This window comes from Coregonus lavaretus, assembly GCF_964263955.1.
Source record: "Coregonus lavaretus genome assembly, chromosome: 38".
Classification (NCBI taxonomy): domain Eukaryota; kingdom Metazoa; phylum Chordata; class Actinopteri; order Salmoniformes; family Salmonidae; genus Coregonus; species Coregonus lavaretus.
Window position 1 is genome coordinate 7,756,522 of NC_140025.1, and position 26,593 is coordinate 7,783,114.

The 26,593-nt window shown below is 41.2% G+C and overlaps 2 protein-coding genes across 2 annotated transcripts in view; one reads left to right on the forward strand and one right to left on the reverse strand.

The window, feature by feature from the left end:
- Positions 1–24,411, reverse strand: part of LOC311112185 (low-density lipoprotein receptor-related protein 1B-like) — a 177,102-nt gene extending 152,691 nt beyond the window's left edge. Inside the window, exon 1 of the mRNA XM_084155198.1 lies at positions 24,275–24,411. Coding sequence (XP_084011324.1) covers positions 24,275–24,359 — 85 coding nt within the window. The 5' untranslated portion in view covers positions 24,360–24,411. The remainder of the gene's footprint in view (positions 1–24,274) is intronic.
- On the forward strand, positions 5,919–6,146 carry LOC311112187 (protein BRICK1-like; the record flags this gene model as incomplete). The annotated part of the gene is made up of 1 exon (XM_084155200.1): positions 5,919–6,146. One exon carries the CDS (start codon positions 5,919–5,921, stop codon positions 6,144–6,146), a length of 228 nt encoding a protein of 75 aa, XP_084011326.1.
- Positions 24,412–26,593: the final 2,182 nt, after the last annotated feature.

Genomic DNA, 26,593 nt, shown 5'->3' on the forward strand with positions numbered 1-26,593 from the left:
TTGTATCGTTCTCCAGCCTAATTTTGTGTAGTCACGAAGTGGAGGTGAAAGGTTGCTGTTTGTTTGTATGTTTGTAAGACAAAGTATCAATGACTGCCCTGCACAAAAGCAGTCAGGGCAGAATTGATTTAACATAGACTTGGACCCCTAGACTCTGCATTGATCCAATATCTTTGGTTCTCTGCTGACATCACATTCAACAAATACAAACAAACACCCTTGCCATGGTTGTTGTTGTTCACCTTGGGATAGCTTGTATTACTTCCAGCCAGTGATCACGTCCAGACCTTTATTACCCTTTGACCCTGTACGGCACTAATCCAAGGGAAAACAAACACAGTGGCATTCTAGGGTGTTGTTATCCATCATTGAACTTTTCAAAATAAAAACACCTATGTTATTGAAGTTATACTGCCTATGTAGTTAGTAGATAGAGAAGTACAGTGCTGTGAAAAAGTATTTGCCCCCTTTCTAATTTTCTCTACTTTTGCATATTTTTGATAGTGAATGTTATCAGATCTTCAAACAAAACCTAATATTAGATAAAGAGAACCTGAGTGAACAAATAACACAACAATTTCATAATTATTTCATTTATTTAATAAACAAAGTTATGCAACACCAAATGCTCCTGTGTGAAAAAGTAATTGCCCCCTTACACTCAATAACTGGTTGTGCCAACATTTGCTGCAATGACTCCAACCAAACGCTTCCTTTAGTTGTTGATCAGTCTCTCATGTCGCTGTGGAGGAATTTTGGCCCATTCTTCCATGCAGAACTGCTTTAACTCAGCGACATTTGTGGGTTTTCAAGCATGAACTGCTCGTTCCAAATCCTGCCACAACATCCCAATTGGGATTAGGTCTGGACTTTGACCAGGCCATACCAAAACTTCAAATGTGTTGCTTTTTAGCCATTTTCATGTAGACTTGATTGTGTGTTTTGGATCATTGTCTTGCAGCATGAACCAGCTGCACTTCAGCTTGAGCTCACAGACGGATGGCCTGACATTCTCTGATACAGAGCAAAATGTATGGTTCCTTCTATTAAGGCAAGTCGTCCAGGTCATAAGGCAGCAAAGCATCCCCAAACCATCACACTACCACCACCATGCTTGACCGTTGGTATAAGGTTCTTACTGTGGAATGCAGTGTTTGGTTTTCGCCAGGCATAATGGGAACCATATTGTCCAAAAAGTTATACTTTCGACTCATCTGTCCATAGAAAATTCTTCCAAGAGTTTTGATGATCATCCAGCTGCTTCCAGGTGCTTTTTGCCAAACTTTAGTCAACTTTTTGGACGAGATGACTATCAGAATAAGAAATATGCAAAAATAGAGAAAATCAGAAAGAGGGCAAATACTTTTTCATGGCACTGTACGTAGGTTTCAGAGTCGCTTAAACACAAAACTATTTGTGTATATGACGTGGTTTTCTAAGGAACCGTTAGACAGCACCAATGGGTGACCGAAGGTTTAGAGTGTGACCGAAGGTTTAGAATCATCATTCGTAACCCTGGGAGCCATAGGATGTTTAATCCTTTAAAAGCGTAAACATTAATCAAATTTTTCCTTCAGCCAGACCACACACACACACACACACATACATACAGACAGACAGACACACACACTCACACACGCACACACTGCCCACACAACTGAAGATAAAGAATGGCCACCACTGTAGCACTATGTCACCAATGTGAAGGGTATGGGTTCATAGTCTGAGGTATGATGGAGTTCATTGTATCTGAAGGCCCTCCTTTTATCCCCTGCCAGACTATCTAGACCTCCAGAGATAAATATTATCTTGGAGGGACAAAGCTTCCCTTGTTATTGATGGTTATGGGTACTTTTCAAAAGAGACACGGTATTGAATTGTTGTTCATTGTCACGTTCTCTGATGCGGATGTGGTGCGAATCAATAGCAGGACACAGGAGCTAAGTCAATCCAGACTTTACTAGAAATTCAAAAATAACAACACGGGTCAAACAACCCGGAGGCGAAATACGCCACAGTGCGAAAAACACTCCAAAACCGAAACTACGCACAAAACAATAGTGCGTCGGTAAACAAAGAGCAACTGGCAAACAGTACTGCATCAAACGACAGGAAAACAATTACACACAACACATGACAGAAACCACGAGAACTTATAGGACACATAATCAACACTAAACATGAACAGGTGTACTAAACAGACCAAACCAATCAAACATCGAAAACAAAGAACGGTGGCAGCTAGTACTCCGGAGACGACGACCGCCGAAGCCTGCCCGAACAAGGAGGAGGAGCAGCCTCGGCCGAAACCGTGACATTCATACAGGTTTAGACAGACCAGATCTATTGTGTGCTGTTAATGAACATGATGGGCATTCAGTGTCATCATTTATTTTATAGGAAGTATTTTGTAACACATGAAGAGTTTATTTCCAAAACGCTATATCCAGCCATTTTTCACATTTGTGTTTTTTCCCCAGAAATGATTGCTTGTGGGTACCTTCATGTGTGTGTAAAATATTACTGTTCTCAGATTTTTTATTCATAGATTTTAGGTGTGTATTAAAATATATATATATATATATATATATATATATATATATATATATATATATATATATATATATATATATATATCAATTGTTTAGCTGGAATGGAATGTTCTTATACTGTATATTTGACTATGATAATGAGGTTGTCTCAACTAGCTATCTTAAGATGAATACATTAACTGTAAGTTGCTCTGGATAAGAGCATCTGCTAAATGACTAAAAGGTCAAATGTAAATGTTTTTTTGGTTCTATGTAGAAGATTGTAGACATTTTGTTGGGGCATGGACTACAAGGTGTCGAAAGCGTTCTACAGGGATACTAGCCCATGTTGACTTCAACGCTTTCCAAAGTTGTTTCCAGTTTTCTGGATGGATACAGTGCATTCGGAAAGTATTCAGACCCCTTTACTTTTTCCACATTTTGTTACATTACAGCCTTATTCTGAAAAGGATTCAATCGTTTTTTCCCCTCATCAATCTACACACAATACCCCATAATGACAAAGCGAAACAGGTTTTAGACATTTTTGCACATTTATTAAAAATATAAACATTTACGGTCTTTTATGTATTGCTTTGGAATCAACTCCGATTCCAATGTTAGTCCATTATAGTTAGTTAAACAGCTTACAGAAACAAAATAACAAAATATAGACCTATCCCATCTTTGCTAAATATTTTAACTTTAACCTGTTTGCAGTCCACATTGTTCTAAGTAATTGCATGGCTTCAATGTTGAAATATATATAGTGCCTTCGGAAAGTATTGAGACCCCTTGACTTTTTCCACATTTTGTTACGATACAGCCTTCTTCTAAAATGGACTAATTTTTATTTTTTTATCCTCAGCAATCTACACACAATACCCCATAATGACAACGTGAAAACAAGTTTTTTCGAAATGTTTACAAATTTATTAAAAATAAAAAACAGAAATACCTTATTCACATAAGTATTCAGACCCTTTGCTAAGAGACTCGAAATAGAGCTCAGGTGCATCCTGTTTCCATTGATCATCCTTGAGATGTTTCTACAACTTGATTGGATTGGAGTCCACCTGTGGTAAATTCAATTGATTGGACATGATTTGGAAAGGCACACACCTGTCTATATAAGGTTCCACAGTTGACAGTGCATGTCAGAGCAAAAACCAAGCCATGAGGTCGAAGGAATTGTCCGGAGAGCTCCGAGACAGGATTGTGTAGAGGCACAGATCTGGGGAAGTGTACCAAAAAATTTATTCATAAATGGAAGAAGTTTGGAACCACCAAGACTAGAGCTGGCCGCCAGGCCAAATTGAGCAATCGGGGGAGAAGTGCCTCCCTGACCAAGAACCCGGAAGCCACTCCTCAGTAAAAAGCAAATGACAGCCTGCTTGGAGTTTGCCAAAAGGCACCTAAAGGAATCTCAGAACATGTGAAAAAAGATTCTCTGGTCTGATGAAACCAAGCTTGAACTCTTTGGCCTGAATGCCAATCGTCACGTCGGGAGGAAACCTGGCACCATCCCTATGGTGAAGCATTGTGGTGGCAGCATCATGATGTGGGGAGGTTTTTCAGTGGCAGGGACTGGGAGACTAGTCGAGGGAAAGATGAACGGAGCAAAGTACAGAGAGATCCTTGATGAAAACCTGCTCCAGAGTGCTCAGGACCTCAGACTGGGGTGAAGGTTCACCTTCCAACAGGACAACGACCCTAAGCACACAGCCAACACAACGTAGGAGTGGCTTCAGGACAAGTCTCTGAATGTCCTTGAGTGCCCAGCCAGAGCCTGGACTTGAACCCGATCGAACATCTCTGGAGAGACCTGAAAATAGCTGTGCAGCAACGATCCCCATCCAACCTGACAGAGCTTGAGAGGATCTGCAGAGAAGAATGGGAGAAACTCCCCAAATACAGGTGTGCCAAGCTTGTAGTGTCATACCCAGGAAACTTGAGGCTGTAATCGCAGCCAAAGGTGCTTCAACAACATTTTACATTTTAGTTATTTAGCAGATGATCTTATCCAGAGCGACCTACAGTTAATGCATTCATCTTAAGATAGCGAGGTGAGATAACCTCATTATCACAGTCAAATACACAGTGTACGAACATTCCATTCCAGCTAAACAATGGATACAAAACATTTTGCATAGGAAAACCCTTTTTTGTTCCAGGTAGAACCCTTTTGGGTTCAATGTAGAACCCTCTGTGGAAAGGGTTATACATGGAACCCAAAAAAGTTCTACATGGAACAAAAAAGGGTTCTTCAAAGGGTTCTCCTATGGGGACAGCTGAAGAACCCTTTTAGGTTTTAGATAGCACCTTCTAAAAGTGCAATATGAGATCTGTATGTAAAACATTTACATTTTACATTTACATTAGATAGTGCCATGAATTTTTAAAAAAAACACACCAATCTCTTTCATAAGTTCTTTAAAAAATAAAAGCTAATTTATATATATTTTTTAATATGGATATATAGTGTTATATACAGAAAAACATAATATAATCATGAAGTTACTTTGAATTCAATATCCTCTAATCAGGACGTTACTTCCTGATTAGAGGATATTGAATTTAAAATAACTTCATGATCACATTTTATTTTTGCATAATATACAGTATTTTGAAAGCAACTTGTTTGTTGCTTGGCAGCCATCGCATTGGCTGGCTAAATTATGCAATAACGAGAAATGATTGCATGATTAAAAAGTTAAAACTGCTAATTCATTTAATGGAGCATGAATACAGATATTGGTGCAACACTTGAAGCTGGAATCCTTAATGGAGAAACAGCCACGTCCGTTTGCCATATTACAACAACAAAGAAGTGACTGCAAACAATGAAAATTTTTTCCCCCCTCGGACATCATTGCACGCGCGATAGAAGAGCACAATATGTACTGCAATTTATGTTTTATCATGTTGCGCGACTCTCCTCAGCTCGGCAACAAAAACAATAACAATGGTGGTGGGGTGGCCATTGCTGCTGTTTCCCCCTACCGTAGAATCCATCTTTAAATGGTCAAAAACTGCTCAATCGTCTGTTAGAAATGACACAAATATGCTGTACTACAGAGATAAAACAAATAGCAGTGCACACAAATGGGACTTCTTATCATGTACATTGCTGTGGCAGAACTGTCCACACATTTCCATGTGCAATATGTCATTAGTATGTAAATTATACTGTAGCTGTAATGACAGTCTTTTAAGATGGATTTTGGCCCCCCACAATCTCCATACGAATTGACTTTCCTCCAGAAGAAATTCAAAGACTCCACTGTCTAAGACAGTCACAATCTTGAGCAGAGAAAATTGATTAATGGCAGAATTAATCCAGAGACAATGGTTACAATGCGTACTGACCTTAGCAAACTCGTAAAGATGTCCGGCCAGGATGACCCAGTTCAAAGGGAAATCCACCAGGATTGGGCAAATCGCGAGTATATAGAAATGATCACGAGTAGCATCAAGAAGATTGCCGACTTCCTAAATTCATTTTATATGTCCTGTCGGTCCCGGTTAGCCACTCTTAATGAGAAGCTAACTGCCTTGGAGAGGAGGATTGAATACATTGAGGCATGGGTTACTAAAGGCGAAACCTTGACCTAGCTCCCGTGTAGCTCAGTTGGTAGAGCATGGCTTTGCAACGCCAGAGTTGTGGGTTCGTTTCCCACGGGGACCAGTCTGAAAAAAGATATATGCACTCACTAACTGTAAGTCGCTCTGGATAAGAGCGTCTGCTAAATGACTAAAATGTAAATGTAGGTCCTCATCATTTCTATCGTTTAAAATTATAATTAGCGAAGAGAGGAGATGTTTTATGTCCTTCCATCCTTTCCCTATTCATCTGTTTCATCACTTGTCACATTGATCTTCTCCTCCCCTCATCCCTTTATCACTCCATCCAATGTCAAGAACGTAAATGAATCTATTACCAATAAGTTGCAGCCCATTGCGGCTCATTTAGCGGTTACACTTTGAGCGATCAATCTTCCCTTCCTGACCGTTTGCGGAGGGATGGAGGGACGGAGGATGACACATTTGGCTAGTCACCGTGATCTTGTTCTGTTCAGCTAGCCCGCCCGGTGCCATTCATTTTCACATTCTGTCTCTGTACCCCAGGCATGCAGTCTTTCTCTCTCTCTCTCTCTCTCTCTCTCTCTCTGTCTATATCCCTCTCTCGCTCTCTGACTCTCCCTCTCTTTTTATCCTCCCTCTCTCCTTCTCTCTCACCCTCTACCCCTCACTCCTCTCTCTCTCTCTCTCTCTCTACCTCTCTCCCACCCTCCACTCTCTCTCCTTCTCTCTTTCTCTCGCTCTCTTCCCCACACCTCATCTAGAGGCTAATTACCACCAGAGGTGATGGAGGGACGCAGGTTTAAATTACACCGCATTAATCAAACCGCCCTGAAACAACACATTATTTTAACATACTCATTAGATTGAATTAGATGAAATTATCGAACCTTCCCTCCCTGCAGACAGGTCAGTTGATCTATATAGCTAGAACAGCCTGTCTAGGAAATTTACAAATAGTGGATCCTAAAACATGTAACTAACTCTGTCTGACACTACCATTAAGGCTAAATAGGAAGGCTAAATGATCATGCAGAGTAAACAAAGTATGGTAAATAGTGTGTCAGAATGCAAATGCACTGAGTTGGCACTTGGCAGTCATGCCATGTATGCATGTATTGGTACTTTAGTTAATGTCGTCAGAGGGGATATGCATAATATCCTATTGTGATGAGATAGCTTTGTCTGCCCTATTCACTGCCAGTTTAAATGCATCACAGCTTGACAATCCAGGAAATTAGATATTTGTTGCAACCGGGGTAAAGCCCCTTTAGGAATCATGCTTACATACGCACCACTGCAGACATCCGTGCCACGGTGCCCACCCCTACGGCTCCTGCCTTCATCTTCTCCCTACACCTTCTCCCTACACCTTCTCCCTAAACCTCTTTACATCAACAAAGCACGGAGCCTGCTGCTCAGTGCTCACATCTCCCCTGGCTAAACCATGCCAATTCCTTGTGGTGTCGCGTGCCCAACATGTAATCTATTGAATATGTAAATAGTGTTCATAAGCAAAAAACACTGCAATTTACACAGATCTCTAACAGTCCTGTTCTGTTCTGACAGTCACATTTCATGTTTAAGGCTACACTCTTACAAAAAATGGTTCCAAAAAGTTTTTTCGGCTGTCCCCATAGGAGAACCATTTTTTGTTCCAGGTAGAACCCTTTTGGGTTCCATGTAGAACCCTCTGTTAAAGGGTTCTATGGATCCCAAAATATTTCTAGGAACCAAAAGGGTTCTACCTTGTATCAAAAATGGTTCTACAAAGGGTTCTCCTATGGGGACAGCCAAAGAACCCTTTTAGTTTCTAGATAGCACTAAGAGTGTAGCTAGGGTAAGTCAATAGTCACATTGAATCAAAGGGAAGGTTTATCTTCTTTCTATAAAAAAAAGTGTTGGCTGGCAAAATAGTTGTGATGTTTGATTAATAAACCAAATCACTTTGTTACAAAAACCGTATGTACAGTGGGAGAACAAGTATTTGATACACTGCCGACTTTGCAGGTTTTCCTACTTACAAAGCATGTGGAGGTCTGTAATTTTTATCATAGGTACACTTCAACTGTCAGAGACGGAATCTAAAACAAAAATCCAGAAAATCACATTGTATGATTTTTAAGTAATTCATTTGCATTTTATTGCATGACATAAGTATTTGATCACCTACCAACCAGTAAGAATTCTGGCTCTCACAGACCTGTTCGTTTTTCTTTAAGAAGCCCTCCTGTTCTCCACTCATTAACTGTATTAACTGCACCTGTTTGAACTCGTTACCTGTATAAAAGACACCTGTCCACACACTCAATCAAACAGACTCCAACCTCTCCACAATGGCCAAGACCAGAGAGCTGTGTAAGGACATCAGGGAAAAAATTGTAGACCTGCACAAGGCTGGGATGGGCTTCAGGACAATAGGCAAGCAGCTTGGTGAGAAGGCAACAACTGTTGGCGCAATTATTAGAAAATGGAAGAAGTTCAAGATGACGGTCAATCACCCTCGGTCTGGGGCTCCATGCAAGATCTCACCTCGTGGGGCATCAATGATCATGAGGAAGGTGAGGGATCAGCCCAGAACTACACGGCAGTACCTGGTCAATGACCTGAAGAGAGCTGGGACCACAGTCTCAAAGAAAACCATTAGTAACACACTACGCCGTCATGGATTAAAATCCTGCAGCACACGCAAGGTCCCCCTGCTCAAGCCAACGCATGTCCAGGCCCGTCTGAAGTTTGCCAATGACCATCTGGATGATCCAGAGGAGGAATGGGAGAAGGTCATGTGGTCTGATGAGACAGCAATTGAGCTTTTTGGTCTAAACTCCACTCGCCGTGTTTGGAGGAAGAAGAAGGATGAGTACAACCCCAAGAACACCATCCCAACCGTGATGCATGGAGGTGGAAACATCATTCTTTGGGGATGCTTTTCTGCAAAGGGGACAGGACGACTGCACCGTATTGAGGGGAGGATGGATGGGGCCATGTATCGCGAGATCTTGGCCAACAACCTCCTTCCCTCAGTAAGAGCATTGAAGATGGGTCGTGGCTTGGTCTTCCAGCATGACAACGACCCGAAACACTCAGCCAGGGCAACTAAGGAGTGGGTCCGTAAGAAGCATCTCAAGGTCCTGGGGTGGCCTAGCCAGTCTCCAGACATGAACCCAATAGAAAATATTTGGAGGGAGCTGAAAGTCCGTATCGCCCAGCGACAGCCCCGAAACCTGAAGGATCTGGAGAAGGTCTGTATGGAGGAGTGGGCCAAAATCCCTGCTGCAGTGTGTGCAAACCTGGTTAAGACCTACAGGAAACGTATGATCTCTGTAATTGCAAACAAAGGTTTCTGTACCAAATATTAAGTTCTGCTTTTCTGATGTATCAAATACTTATGTCATGCAATAAAATGCAAATTAATTACTTAAAAATCATACAATGTGATTTTCTGGTTTTTGTTTTAGATTCCGTCTCTCACAGTTGAAGTGTACCTATGATAAAAATTACAGACCTCTACATGCTTTGTAAGTAGGAAAACCTGCAAAATCGGCAGTGTATCAAATACTTGTCCCACTGTATGTATTTTTCGTATATGACGGACCCCAGTACAACAAGCTGCCGCCATTGGCGTCGGCTAATGGGGATCCTAATAAATCAAATCAAATCAAACCAAACCGCAAATGTTCAATACCAAATGGAAGTAGCTAAACTTCTCATTCAAAACTTCTCTATAAACACAAGCTTTTTCTCGGAAAAAACTTATGGACACTATGAACAGCCAAACTTCAAACGTCATATGGGGATGTGGAACCGAATTGAATGCTAAACAGAGCAAAAATGTCTTTGTTTCACACTGAGTGGCGATGTGATGTTTCCTCTGAAGGCTTGCTGGGAGCAGATGGCGATACAATATGAGGACAGGGCCATTAGTGAAGTCTTCAGTGCTTTGGACACTTTGGTGCTGTCTGTTTAATAGGAGGATTGGGGACCACACACACACACACACACACACACACACACACACACACACACACATACATGCACACACACACATACATAGACACACACACACACACACACACACACACATACATGCACACACACACACACACACACACACACACACACACACACACACACACACACACACATACATGCACACACACGCATACATAGACACACACACAAACAGACACACACACACACACACATACATGCACACACACACATACATAGACACACACACACAGGCATGCCGGCACAAAGGCACACTCATACACATACACACATACACACACGTACACACGTACACACGTACACAGACTCTCACTGCCTGCAGGCATGAGCTTAGCATCGTCAGATGGCCACCGACCAGCCTCAGACTGTAAAATGACGTGCCCACAAAGCTCACAGGTGGCTGAGAGGCAGAAACAGACAACCATTCCAGCATATTGGCACCACATCTTTCCTCTTGTTTGTTTGCCATTGGTGTTGTCTAACTGTCTATATGAGCCATGTGCTGCCATCACAAACCACTTACCTACCAAATAGAATACATACAAATGTATGGTTTTGAAAATGCAATGAAACCATGTAGCTGCATTCATGGTCTCATTAGAATATGTGGAAATAGCAACATTTAACCACTGAAGTTAAATGTCACCCAATCTGACATATTATGTCACTAGAGGTGACATTACGCAGCTAGGTGAAGATACAAATCTAATCTCCATGGAGTATTGAGTTGTGAAATGAGATTGCAATACAGTTGGATTACCCCAGACTGTATAAAGTCTTTGAACTAAATCATTGACTTTTGTGGCTGTTATGCTTCATGAGGCCAGTGTCTATTTGTTGTGCAGCTCCCAACTGTGCATTACTTGTGTTTAAGTCACAAACAAACAGCCACACAGCTTCAACGCAGAAAATGTGGTTCTCCACTTAATAAAACATGCATACTACTGTTTTGTTTTTGATAATATCAATTGGATGTATTGCTTGACCAGTCAACTGTGAAAGGTCAACTCAGTAATTTGAAAAACATGAATAAATACCATTGTACCAAAGTACTAAGTTATTGATAAAAAACAGAGTAGATTCAGTAGACGGCTGGTACAGAGAAAATGGATATTGATGTTGAGTTTAGGTTTAAACAATCAGTCAGATTACCCACTCAACCATTTTGCCATTTTGCAGTGGAGCGGGTCGAGAGCTTCAAGTTCCTCAGTGTCCACATCACTAAGGACCTATCATTTTCCAAACACACCTGTTACAGGAGGGGGTCGCAGTTCCAGAGAGACCCACTAGGTGTCATCCTCCGACAACCTTAGGCCCTCCTCACTCACAGTCGGGACTAATCATCATCCTATTGGTGTCACCTGTGTATTTATGCCCTCACTTCCCTGTGTTCCCTTGCTCAGTTTTCTCTGCTAGTTTCTTGATGTCAAGCAGTACGAATCAGTGTCTGATCACGAGACGGAAGTACAGGTACTTGAGAAGTGTTCTCCCTGTTTCATTGTTGTTTTCAGTCATAGTTAGTATTTCGTATTTTGCTGTCGGCCTGTTTTTGGAGACCAATTAGCTTTTTTGTGATAAGTCCGTTATTTTACATCCTGGCTTTGGGACCACCAGTAAGATCCTTGTTTCACTATCTTTGCCTACTGCCTACTGTCTATCCTGCACTGCACCTGGGTCACACCTGACACCAACCCTTACACACACCAACAAAGTAATGAAGAGGGCACAACAATGCCTCTTCCCCCTCAGGAGGCAGACACTATTTGGCATGGGCCCTCAGATCCTCAAAAGGTTCTACAGCTGCACCATTGAGAGCTTCTTGACTGGCTGCATCACCGTCTGGTATGGCAACTGCTCAGCATCCGACCGCAAGGCGCTACAGAGGGTAGTGTGTATGGCCCAGTACATCATTGGGGACGAACTCCCTGCCATCCAGGAGCTCTATATCAGACGCTGTCAGAGGAAGGCCCTAAAAAGACTCCAGTCACCCAAGCCATAGATTGTCTCTCTGCTACCGCACGGTAAGCGGTACCGGAGCGCCAAGTCTGGGACCAAAAGGCACCTGAACAGCTTCTACCCCCAAGCCATAAAACTGCTGAACAGTTAATTAAATGGCTACCCAGACAATTTACATGCATGGACACTGTTCATTATTTATTTATTTATTTATCTTTATTTTTTTTCACTGACTCTCTTACACTGTCTCTATGCACACTCACTAGACTTTACCCACACACTCACACATACTACACTGACACTCCAACACACACACACACACACACTACATACGCTCACACAACACACACACACACACACACAGTCTTGTACAGCTAACCTTGTGGGGACACACAATTCAGTGCCATTCAAATCCTATTTTCCCTAACCCCTAACCCTAACCTTAACCCTAACCCTGACCTTAACACAAAAACCTAACCTTAACCCTAAACCTAACCCTAACTCCTAACCCTAACCCTTAACGTAATTATAATCCGAACAATAATTCTAATCTTAACCCTAAACCCCCTAGAAATAGCATTTGACCTCGTGGTCAAATTTTTGTTAGTTTACTGTTTACTGTTTATAGTTAAACACGTCCATGCATATTGACGCCACACACACACACACTTCACATACACTGCTGCTGCTCTGTTTATTATCTATCATGATTGTCTAGTCACTTTTTCCCCTACCCACATGTGCATACTTTATTACCTCAATGACCTCAACTACCTCGTACCCCTGCACATTAACTCGGTACTGGTACTCCTTGTATGTACACTACCGGTCAAAAGTTTTAGAACACCTACTCATTCAAGGGTTTTTCTTTATTTTACTATTTTCCATAAAATAACACATATGGAATCATGTAGTAACCAAAAAAATGTTAAACAAATCAAAATATATATAGCCATGATGACAGCTTTGCACACTCTTGGCATTCTCTCAACCAGCTTCATGAGGTAGTCACCTGGGGCTTCTTAAAGTTAATTTGTGGATTTTCTTTCCTTCTTAATGCGTTTGAGCCAATCTGTTGTGTTGTGACAAGGTAGGGGAGGGTATACAGAAGATAGCCCTATTTGGTAAAAGACAAAGTCCATATTTTGGCAAGAACGGCTCAAATAAGCAAAGAGAAACGACAGTCTATCATTACTTTAAAACATGAAGGTCAGTCAATACGGAACATTTCAAGAACTTTGAAAGTTTCTTAAAGTGCAGTCGCAAAAAACATCAAGAGCTATGATGAAACTGGCTCTCGTGAGGACCGCCACAGGAATGGAAGACCCAGAGTTACCTCTGCTGCAGAGGATAAGTTCATTAGAGTTACCAGCCTCAGAAATTGCAGCCCTAATAAATGCTTCACAAAGTTCAAGTAACAGACACATCTCAACATCAACTGTTCAGAGGAGACTGTGTGAATCAGGCCTTCATGGTCGAATTGCTGCAAAGAAACCACTACTAAAGGACACCAATAAGAAGAAGAGACTTGCTTGAGCCAAGAAAGACGAGCAATGGACATAGACCGGTGGAAATGTGTTCTTTGGTTTGGAGTCCAAATTTGAGATTTTTGGTTCCAACCGCCATGTTTTTGTGAGACGCGGTGTGGGTAATCGGATGATCTCCGCATGTGTATTTCCCACCGTAAAGCATGGAGGAGGTGATGTTATGGTGTGGGGGTGCTTTGCTGGTGACACTGTCAGTGATTTATTTAGAATTCAAGGCACACTTAACCAGCATGGCTACCACAGCATTCTGCAGCGATATGCCATCCCATCTGGGTTGGGCTTAGTGGGACTATCATTTGTTTTTCAATAGGACAATGACCCAACACACCTCCAGGCTGTGTAAGGGTTATTTGACCTAGAAGGAGAGTGATGGAGTGCTGCATCAGATGACCTGGCCTCCACAATCCCCCGACCTCAACCCAATTAAGATGGTTTGGGATGAGTCGGACCGCAGAGTGAAGGAAAAGCAGCCAACAAGTGCTCAGCATATGTATGAACACCTTCAAGACTGTTGGAAAAGCATTCAAGGTGAAGCTGGTTGAGAGAATGCCAAGATTGTGCAAAGCTGTCATCAAGGCAAAGGGTGGCTATTTGAAGAATCTCAAATATAATATATATTTTGATTTGTTTAACACTTTTTTGGTTACTAAATGATTCCATATGTGTTCTTTCATAGTTTTGATGTCTTCACTATCAATTTGATTAGATTTTACAGTACAAACATAGCAATATACAGGACTGATCAAGACAGATGACAGATTACAGAGGAGAATAGCATCAATAGGACAAACATATGGTTTTTGATAAAATCGTGGATAAACACATTTGGGAATAAAGCTGTAAAAGTGAAGTGCTCTTAAGCAACAGATTTCTATGAATATGTTCTAAACACGTTTAAATGTCTCAATAAAACCTGAAATTGAACTTGAAATCTAGAAAATCACAAAGACATGACTTTAGATACAAATATGACCAAAACCAGAAAGCACAACCTTTCTCTTTGCTTTTGAGCTAATCAATATTCAATTCCAGTTTCAATCATTTGACATAATGTGCATGGACATAATTTGAGCAGTAAGTTCTCCATGCTTATTTGGGTGGTTGTGCTCAGTCTGCACTCTGCACCTTGAAGCTGGTGCCATAAGGTCAAGTTGTGGAAAATGAATTTTATTTTATTAATGCAGAGAAGGCGAGACAGAGAGGCACTAATGATAAAGACCACTTAGCAGCAAATTAAGAAGAATCCTGGTGATTAATGACATAAATGGAATACTGATCTGGGTGTTGTTGTGAATATCTATATTTCAGAGTCCATTATCTCAACACATTTAAGTAGGCTAATTACCATTTCAAGGACAAGGAGGATACAGTATCAACTTCTCCTAGTGAGATGGTTGTTATCCATTTTCAAACAAAGGACCAATGAAGTATCCTCTCTATCCCATTTCCGAACTATGGATTCAGGGATGGTGCATTACAGAGCAAATGTGTATTATAGTGTTACAAAAGGCTAACATCCTCTTTGAGACGGAAGTGGGCTTAATTCATTGCAACCTGATGCAACCTAAGCTTACTGCTCTCTCTCTCTCTCTCTCTCTCTCTCTCTCTTCTCTCTCTCTCTCTCTCTCTCTCTCTCTCTTTCTCTTTCTCGTTCTCTTTCCCTTTCTCTATCTCTCTCTCTCTCTGTCTATATCCCTCTCTCACACACACTCTCTCTATCTCTCTCTCTCTCTCTCTCTGTCTCTCTCTCTCTCTCTCTCTCTTTCTCTCTCTCTCTCTCTCTCTCTCTCTCTCTCTCTGTCTATCTCTCTCTCTCTCTCTCTCTCTCTCTCTCTCTCTCTCTCTCTCTCTCTCTCTCTCTCTCTCTCTGTCTATCTCTCTCTCTCTCTCTCTCTCTCTCTCTCTCTCTCTCTCTCTCTCTCTCTCTCTCTCTCTGTCTATATCCCTCTCGCTCTCTCACTCACCCTCTCTTTTTTCCCCTTCTATTTCACTCCAGGCACTCAGGAGGTTTAGCTTACTTCCTAAAGGTCTGACATGATATGATGTGTGCCCATGCAGAAGCACAGTACAGACTTTTAAGGGGTCCATCAGGAATGACTTTTCATATAAAGAGGTACAATTCAAAGAAATTAACTTTAGTGTTTCTGCAGTGTAGATGGCCCACATACATACATACAGTACATGAAATCCAGAACAACACACACGCATGCGCACACGCGCACACACACACACACACACACACACACACACACACACACACACACACACACAGATATAGGATGTTGCTATTAAGCCTGAGAATGTTATTGTGATGCAGTGATGATTTATTACAGTCTGACAGGGGAACAAAGCGACCCACTTGGAGAATAATTAGAAATGGGATGAAACACGACATCATCAATGTATACCCTCTCTTACCCTTCTATAACTGTGATTACTTCATTTTTTTGTTGTTAAATATTAACCAAAGTCAGATAGACGATGACACCTGCTAGAAGAGTCTAGACAGTGTAAAGTCTGAAGTACTGTTTGAGAATAGGTCATAAGGTCATAAAGTCATAAACATAGCATCAGAAGGTCATAGCACCAGAAAGTCATAGCACCATAAGGTCATAGCACCAGAAGGTCATAGCACCAGAAGGTCATAGCACCATAAGGTCATAGCACCAGAAGGTCATAAGGTCAAACATAAACAGTATTGTACTGTCCTACAATTGCATCAAACAAGTATTTAACCCTCAAGCTACCGACTAGGGTCATTTTGACCCCAGAGACATATTTGTTATCATAGCCCAAAAGTGGTTTATTCAATTCTTCCAAATGTTCATGACTTTGTCAATCAACCTGTTCTTAACTAATCTAAATCATTGCCTAGTGTTTCTGTATCAGTATGGATTTTTTTTTTTTTTATCAAGTCCTTTAGGGTCATCTTGACCCCAGCCAAAAACACCCAATTCTGCCTATAGTAATTTTATAAATAGGATCTTTATTTGAATCTAGGTTTCTCTGGATACATAATTATAAGTTATCCATTTCCACACAGGTTTTACCCCAGTGTTTTACCCAAAAGGCAAAAACCTGTATGTTTCCATTTATGCTGGCCAACACCTGTGTCTCACTACACTCTTATAAAAAAACAAAGAAATGGGTTCTATTGCTTGCTTCATATATGGCACCCCTAAAGGTTCTATATAGAACCCTTTTCGTAGGGTTCTTTGATCAGAACTCCAGGGGTTCTTCTTCACTGAACCAAAATCAGTTCCATATGGAACCAATTTTGGTTTTATATACTGTAGAACCTTAAGAGGTGCCATCTTTTTATTTATTTTTTAACTAGCCAAGTCAGTTAAGAACAAATTCTTATTTACAATGACGGCATACCCCGGCCAAACCTGGACGATGCTGGGCCAATTGTGCGCCGCCCTATGGGACACCCAATCACGGCCTGCTTGTGATGCAGCCTGGAATGGAACCAGGGCCTGTAGTGACGCCTCTAGCATTGAGATGCAGTGCCTTAGACCGCTGCGCCACTCGGGAGCAAGCATGAATCCTTTTTGGTACTATCCAGAACCTTTTTTTCTAGGAGTGTGGGCCATGGCTCCGGCGGACCTGCTCTTACCTGGGACCAAAGCCAGGCCACTGGTTCTTTTCAGCTGGCATTTACATAACAATGGCTAACTATGAACTTTAACACGTTTTCACTAGGCAACTGTTTTGATTATGCAGAGGTTGTTGATTCTGCTCTTCACAAGTCCTCACTGTCAGCCCTAGCTATGGAAACACAATTTTCCTAGTGTAACATAACGGTGTATACATTAGTGTCACACTGGTGTTACAGTTGAAAAGCAGCATTAGTGCTGTGTTGGTGTGTGTTATCAGAAAAATATGTATTATACCGAAAATGTTCTATAAATACCAGAATTCTTATAATATCCTCCAATATTCTATATGTGTAATTTATTATGATATTTTGTGTGCTATACCATTCAGTTTGAAGTGAATTTGAGGATTTTGGGTATGCTTTTTGTATTATCCTGTCATAGGCCATACCACCATTGTTTCAATAGCAGCAATGCTAATGCTGGCTGTGTGGTAAGTACGTTTAAAAAACGAAGCCATGTTTTTGGTCAGAGTCACCGAGGACCACTTTTTTAAGTGAATTGAATCACTTTTTGACACTAAAATGATGTATATTTTAAATGTTGGTGAACTGCCTTTAAATGTCAGTTGTTGGTACCACAAAAATATAATCAAATAAATATTTACTTTTTTTTAATTCTGAAAACTAAACGATAATTTAATCAAATGATAGTACTATTGTGTATTGTACTTTGGAAAACAGCTGCACATTTTCTCAAGGATTTTTTATTTATTTTTGTTTGACAGATTATGCAAATTAAATGTAATTTGGCTAAAATAACAGTCTGTTTTGGTCATTTATTTTCTTCAGATAACATTAATTACATGTGTAATGATGTTTTGATAAGAAATACGTTTATATTTTGTGATGATTGTTGTTTTTTCCAAAAGTTTGTTCTTGGGGTCAAAATGACCCCAGTTGGTAATCGATGTATGTAAAATATGTTGGTAGCTTGAAGGTTAAACATGTAACAGTAATGGTATAATGTAAATGTATGTCACAACTTGTCTTTTAGAAGTAAGAGTATATTAATAAAGGATATATGCTATATATTGTTATTTTAGTTACTTTACACACTTTGCCAAATGTGCATTCAATTGTCCTATAACACCTTGCATTCAAATATTCAGGAACTGACCTCCAAGACACACATTCAGTCTGTGATTCATTTTAAAATGTCACCTCCCAGGATATCAGAAAAAGCAGGTCAGAAAAAATAATTTAACCATTTAACCTTTGTAGAGGAGAGATCCTTGAATTCCTCCTAGTTTAGACACACATAGGCCTATAGCCAGGCATTGCCTCAACCCTCATCGGGGAGAGAGGAGGTACAGTCATATTTAATAGGCTAATGTCGCTACTGCTATTTCTCTGGAGGATAAGGTGCCTCAATTCATATCTGAGTCCTTGGAAGAAAAGTTATTACTGGGGCTTCGTCCCAAATGGCACCCTATTCCCTACATGGGCCCTGGTCAAAAGTAGTGCACTATGTAGGGAATAGGGTGCCATTTAAGATTCTGAGCTGTGACATTCCATTGGTTCAGCTACATTGGGTTGGGCCAACTGGTCTGTAGGGATGATGAGCACAAAAAGCTTCCTTTCACTTAACCATGAAGGAGATGCATAGATAGTGCTGCCAATGTGTAGCATGATATACTTGCTATTACACACTTGAAAATGTGGAGGCTCAAAATGCTTCCATGCACCGTTACTGTACAGTAAATTACCTTTCTTCTGGAATAGGTAATGTACCTCAGCCACCAGAGCCGCCGGAAAACTTGTGGCGAGACAGCATTTGCCCTAGTTCTTTTCAATCTTTCAAAGCAGCAGCACCAAACACGTTTACCAGACATATTCATTAGTTTACATCATAGAAAACATTTTTGCAATGGAAAAGAAAGCAGGTGTTTCTTATTGGACAAGTTGACATAGTACCTCCCCCAATTTCAGCCTGTTTGCCTGTTTTGTCTAGTGAATACAACCCTGTCACTGGGATTGCATGTGGTCACCCCCACTCTCAGTGCGACAGGTGGATTCACCTGTCAGTCACAGTGGTTTCCTAGCTACAGCCCACAGAGCCTCCTCAACCACGCCCCTCAACAACTAGTTTGGTTGCACCAGTACCTCGTTGTTTGACTCTGCACTCGGTGAGTGCAATCCGGAATCCTTGGGACATCTCTACCCTAAAACCTAACCCTAACCCTTACTAATTTCATATGTACAGTATATACTGTATTCTAGTCAATGCCATCCTATTCAACTATTGCTGTATATATACACTATTCTATCCTATGTATTCTACAGATATACTAAATATTCTATCCACATACTTTCCATTATGTCTATATTGTCTGTACATGTCACGACTTCCTCCGAAGCTGCCTCCTCTCCTTGTTCGGGCAGGCTTCGGTGGTCGTCGTCACCGGCCTTCTAGCCACTGCCGCTCCTCATCTCATCATTCCATTGGTTTTGTCTTGTTTATTACACACACCTGGTTCATATCCCCTCATCAGTACCTGTATAAGTGTTCCCTCTGCCCCCTTGTCTTTGTGTGTGATTGTTTATTGTGGAGGATAGTGAAGCTCAGTGGAGCTCCGTGTATTTTGTATTGCCGGGATATTTCCCTGTGTGTTTTGTATTTTCCAGTGCGCCTGTTTTGCGCACTGGAGTGTTTTGAAGCTTTACTGCGTACCCTGTATTCCGGAATAAATCCTGTTATTCTGTGATTTACACTCCTGCGCCTGACTCCTTCAAATCACCCATCACAGTACATCCCATCACATATATATATATATATATATATATATATATATTATACTCCGGACTCCGACATTTCTCGTCCTAATATTTCTATACAGTGACTTTGGAAAGTATTCAGACCCCTTGACTTTTTCCACATTTTGTTACGTTACAGCCTTATTCTAAAATGATTAAATAGTTTTTTCCCCCCTCATAGGTCTACACACAATACCCCATAATGACAAAGCATAAACAGGTTTTTAGAAAATGTTGCTAATATAAATACAGAAATATCACATTTACATAAGTATTCAGACACTTTACTCAGTACTTTGTTGAAGCACCTTTGGCAGCGATTACAGCATTGAGTCTTCTGGGGGATAATGCTACAAGCTTGGCACACCTGTATTTGGGGAGTTTCTCCCATTCTTCTCTGCAGATCATCTCAAGCTCTGTCAGGTTGAATGGGGAGCATTGCTGCACAGCTATTTTCAGGTCTCTCCAGAGATGTTCGATCGGCTCTGGCTGGGCCACTCAAGGACATTCAGAGACTTGTCCGGAAGCCACTCCTGCGTTGTCTTGGCCGTGTGCTTAGGGTCGTTGTCCTGTTGGAAGGTGAACCTTTGCCCCAGTCTGAGGTCCTGAGTGCTCTGGAACAGGTTTTCATCAAGGGTCTCTCTGTACTTGCTCCGTTCATCTTTGCCTCGATCCTGACTAGTCTCCCAGTCCCTGCCGCTGAAAAACATCCCCGCAGCATGATTCTGCCACCACCATGCTTCACAGTAGGGATGGTGCCAGGTTTCATCCAGATGTGACGCTTGGCATTCAGGCCAAAGAGTTCAAACTTGAGAAACTTGTTTCTCATGGTCTGAAAGTCTTTAGCTGCCTTTTGGCAAACTCCAAGCGGGCTGCCATGTGCCTTTTACTGAGGAGTGGCTTCCATATGGCCTCTCTACCATAAAGGCCTGATTGGTGGAGTGCTGCAAAGATGGTTGTCCTTCTGGAAGATTCTACCATCTCCACAGAGGAACTCTAGAGCTCTGTCAGAGTGACCATTGGGTTCTTGGTCACCTCCCTGACCAAGGCCCTTCTCCCCCGATTGCTCAGTTTGGCTGGGCGGCCAGCTCTAGGAAGAGTCTTGGTGGTTCCAAACTTCTTCCATTTAAGAATGATGGCGGCCACTGTGTTCTTGGGGACCTTCAGTGCTGCAGAATTGTTTTGGTACCCTTCCCCAGATCTCTGCCTTGACACAATCCTGTCTCTGAGCTCTACGGACAATTCCTTCTACCTCATGGCTTTGTTTTTCCTCTGACATGCGCTGTCAACTGTGGGATCTTATATAGACAGGTGTGTGCCTTTCCAAATCTTGTCCAATCAATTTATTTTACCACAGGTGGACTCTAATCAAGTTGGAGAAACATCTCAAGGATGATCAATGGAAACAGGATGCAACTGAGCTCAATTTCGAGTCTCATAGCAAAGGATCTGAATACTTATGCAAATAAGGTATTTCTGTTTTAAAAAACAGCTTTTGCTTTGCCATTATGGGGTATTGTGTGTAGATTGTTGAGGATTTTTACAATTTAATCCATTTTAGGATAAGGCTGTAATATAACAAAATGTCTGAATACTTTCCGAAGGCACTGTATTTCTTAATTCCACTTTTAGATCTGTGTGTATTGTTGTGAATTGTTAGATATTACTGCACTGCTGGAGCTAGAAACACAAGCCTTTTGCTACACCCGCAATAACATCTGCTAAATATGTGTATGCAAGCAATGACATTTGATTTAATTTGACTTGGTTTCTTTCTTTTCTCACGCTCCTCTCTGTCTGTGGAATCTGACTTTGTGGCTGTGTTATCTAGTGGAAACCCTCCTCTCCTGCCTGCCTGGTTTCCTGCCTCATGATAGAGCGAACACACATTTTCCTGGAAAACAAGGTATGTGTTCTAAAAGCAGTTAATAAAAGCTGTTTAGTCATCCTCTAAAATGATCTAGAATGATCCAATCTATAGCTAGCTAACAAAACTACTAATGTTAGCTTTAGAGTAGCCTAGCTAAATAGCTAGCTAGCTAACATTAGCTAGCTAGGTTGATGCAATCTTGCAGCCAGCAGCCAACTAGTAATGTTCATTGGCATATTATTTTATTTCCACTGCTGGTGATTATACACAAATGTTTGTGTTCTAAGTACAAAACCTACAAATTCCGCCACAGAGCAGTCTACACAGACAATATGAACACATTTGTCCTATCATAACAGATGGATGGCTAATGCAGTAATATAGAATTGATGGTTTCTAGCACCACCATAACTTTCACAAATACAGAGACATGCAGCCATCATGGCATCAGTCTTTTTCAACTAGCTAGTACATAGTGACACCTACTGTTATTAACTGGTAATGCATGTTTGGTTAGCATAGAGTGCAATAGAAAAGGGGGATATTATTTTCAATGAAAATGTTGAAAGTAGTTGATTTAATGATTGAATATATTAATTTTTACAGGCAATCAGTTCCTACAGTGAGCACCAGGGAACCAACCTCTGGTGGGCCAGATGGAGACCAGGACAACAACACAAGCTTAGTTGTTTTATGACTTACACATTAAAATTGTGTTCAATGTAACCCTCCCTGCATTGTTACAAAGTCTAATGATTATAGTGTTACATGTAACCATGCCTTACATAAAGCTTACAGAATGAATAATTGCAGAAGAGCACTGTAATCAGATGAACAAATACAAGGTTTTATGACATAAAATTAAAATATTTTAAATATTTATTTTTCAAAGTCTACTGCTTAACATTGTGTATAGAGTGAAATTAATATTTAAAGACATTGTAACCATTTTTTGCATACAGTTCCTTCAGAAAGTATTCACACCCCTTGACCTTTTCCACATTTTGTTATGTTACAGCATGAATTTTAAATGTATTAAATTGAGCTTTTGTGTCACTGGCCTATGTTGTCCAATGTAGTTGTTGTCTCTGGCTCTTTTGATATCAGATTCGGAATGAAAAATCACAAGGTTTGTGGTAGTTTGAAAGGGTTTGATCCACCTTAGGAGTGTTTCCAACTCACATGACCCGACAATAAAAAACCCAACCCTATAGTCATAGCACAGATGATAAGGGAAGCGATCTATAATTATAATATTTTGTCATAGCCTACGAACAGGACCCAGAGTTTTACCTGACTAGGTCATGAGATCAGGAAAAACTCCATGCCCCAGAAAAGAAACAAACTAATTTTGCCATACCATTTTCTTTAACCTGTGTGACACCTCTGCCAGCCACTGAAAACATGTATGCAAGGAAAATATCTATCTCTGTCTGAGTATGTTTCCTCCATATTCTCTATCATTAAGACACCATTCTTATTTGCTAAGGCAGCAATGGAGTTGTCAATATTGGATTACCTCTATAAAACTGTTGATTGTGAGTAAACTGTAATGATGTTGGTCATTTATGGTCGATCTAGTGTTTATTGAAATTAAGGACTTCCTCTCTCAGTAGCCTAGCCCATATTTCAGAGGTTTATATTGTTCAGGCAGGCTAAACAAATGAGCATGTAATGAACAAGCTGACCAGATGGATGTCATTAACCAGTAGCCAGTAGCTTAGTGGACACACATTTACTGATGGTGAGCAGGTATAAAGCCTACTACAATATTTGAGTATTTGGTACCTTTGTATGGAGTTTCTTTGCATGAATGTTTTTTTCACTGATACATTTTCAACTGTATATAGCCCTAAACATTATCCATCAATTATGAATTAATTCCCATCTGTTATAAATCTATTTGAACAAGTCCATATTGTTAAGGCTTTGCAACAAAATGTTTCATGTGGGTGGGCTATTAAGTTAAAACAATAAAAGGAAAGTGGTAGCCTACCTAATGCTCAATTATACAATATCAAATAATTATGTTATTTGGGTTGAATCACTGGATGAATAGAGCAGACTTCTGTTCATCTTCTGAATCATACATGTTATCTATAATAATAGCATACAAAAACTTCCATCAGAATTCGCATTATTAGTGACAGTGCACATCACACACGTAATTCAGAGATTTGGAATTCAGAGATTTGGAACAAGCCTTGCTAAACTGTTTAAACAACACAACACATAGGCCTACATGACAAAAAGCCAAGGACAAGGTCATAAAATGCTTTTGGAAATCTATGATTGTGATGATGATGATAAGATACTAATAGATGGATTTTCGACAGTAATAGCCCAACATTAACTTGTTTACCTTGATCTGCCCCCGCAGTTGTCAGCATTTTAGCAATTTGAAATAATCCCGATATGGTCAAAAAGGTTAAAATAAAGTCGGACATCGTTGCGGATCAGAACTGGCCGCAGCACTTCATTCACGCAGGTCCTGGTCAGGTTATAACGTTCAGAAATGTCAACTGAAGTTCGCCACTTCGCTTGTCACGGAAGCCTTTCCGTTTTACCTTTACCTCTTCCCCGCTGTATGTGAGCGAGTGGAGGACACTGTGAAAGCATGAGAGAGATAGAAAAGGTAGGAGGGGAGGGAGGCGGAAGGGAGGGAGGGCTACGGGCGCGGGGAGATAATGTCTCTATCACTTTTCAATACTGAGGGGCTACATTACATAGCCTGTCCTCTCATTTGTAAACGTGACGATGTTTCTCGTGTGTGTGTGTATGAGAGAGAGAGAGAGAGAGAGAGAGAGAGAGAGAGAGAGAGAGAGAGAGAGAGAGAGAGAGAGAGAGAGAGAGAGAGCAAGAGAGCGAGGGAGCGCTAGAGAGTATAACTAGGGAATTACATATATGTATATCTCTTCACCTTCATCTACAGTAGTGTTTCTAAGAATTGTTAGTAAGATTATCCTGTCAGATCACATGACATCCCATGCAGTGAAATGCCAAAGAAAATTGAGGTACACAAAACTCAGCACTTTTAAAGGGATAATGTGTTCCAGAAGAAGTATTGGACTATTTAGTCCAGGGTTTCCCAAACTCTGCCCTGTGGTCCCCCCTCCTGGGTGCACATTTTGTTTTTTGCCCTAGCACTACACAGCTTATTCAAATAATCAAAGCTTGGTGATGAGTTGGTTATTTGAATCACCTGTGTAGTGCTAGGGCAAAAACCAAAACGTGCACCAGGGGGGAGACTAAGGGCTTCTTCTCTGCAGGACCCATTGTGAATATGAAACCCTCTTCAGTCCGTTAAAAGTAATCATTCCTCTCCTATCCTTTCCTATCCTCTCAGTCAAGTCCCACCACTGTGCCTGCCTGCCTGATCTTAAACTGTAATGATTCAGCCACTGTCTGATCTCTCTGGTTTGGTTTCCCCTGAGGAGATGCAGCAGGATGGTCCCTTCATTCTCTCTATTAACCTGTGGCAGCTCCACTCTCCATGCCCTTTTAAAAATATGGAATATGCAGGCCAGGGGCAGCCCAACCACACAGGTAAAATACCCCACCTGCTGTGAGTGTAATAATATAGTGTAATTGCAAAACCATTCACTGTATGTCCATACAGTGTGTGTGTGTGTATGTCAAAGGTCAAAAAGGAGGTGCTTATATTTGTCCTGTTTCACACATGTACAAGTGTGTAACCTGTACAAGTGTAAGGTGTGAAATGGAAATGTGTTTTTTAATATCCCACTCCCCCTGAGACACCCTCAGAGTGGGATCACGGCCATGGATCCCATCTCATTACATCCCGTCTCATCCCATCTTTCAGTTTTCAGAGATTGTCATTCTTCACCCATATGCCCCTGATTGTTTACAGACTTGTGCTGGGCCTGGGATACTGGTACGGAGGCAGGCTCCTGAATTTCAATCAAGCATCACAAAGGAGGTCAGTGTCCTAGGAGGGAGTTAGCTAGCTGAGTGTTCCAGTCCCCTGGCGTAGTGGATGAACAGAAGCAGCTGCTGCCTGCCTTGCTAACTGTCTTATACTACACTGGTGGAGCCAGAGCCACACCAGTGGAGCTTACAGTACAGTCTTAGAAGACAGACAGGTCCAGAGTGCAAGGGCCTTCTCCACCCCCTCCTGGGCAATCAGAGAGATTAAGTACTGAAATTAGAAATGGCATCCAACATACACAACCAGACACTCTTGTGAAAGGCTAATGTAGCCAGCTTCTCTAGACCTGCAGCTTATCCTCACCCTTAGATGTATTTCCACTCCCTTGTCCTGGCTTGGCTTATGTGATATTTAGGTTTCTATTATCATGTTCATCCAAATGAATAGCCCTGTGTAGCTCAGTTGGTAAAGCATGGCGCTTGCAACGCCAGGGTTGTGGGTTCGTTTCCCACGGGAGCCAGTATGAAAAAATGTATGCACTCACTAACTGTAAGTCGCTCTGGATAAGAGCGTCAGCTAAATGACTAAAATGTAAATGTAAATGAATAGTGTGTGGTACTTCGCTGCCCCCTACAGGGCTTTCTTTTCATGTACACACAGACAGACAGAGAGAGAAAGAGATATGATGAAAAAGAGAGGACAAAAGCCAATAAGAGAGTCCAATTCCAGCATCACTGTCTAGAAGGCTAGCTGACAACCAGTCAATAGTGCTCAGTAAGGAGGCCATGTAGC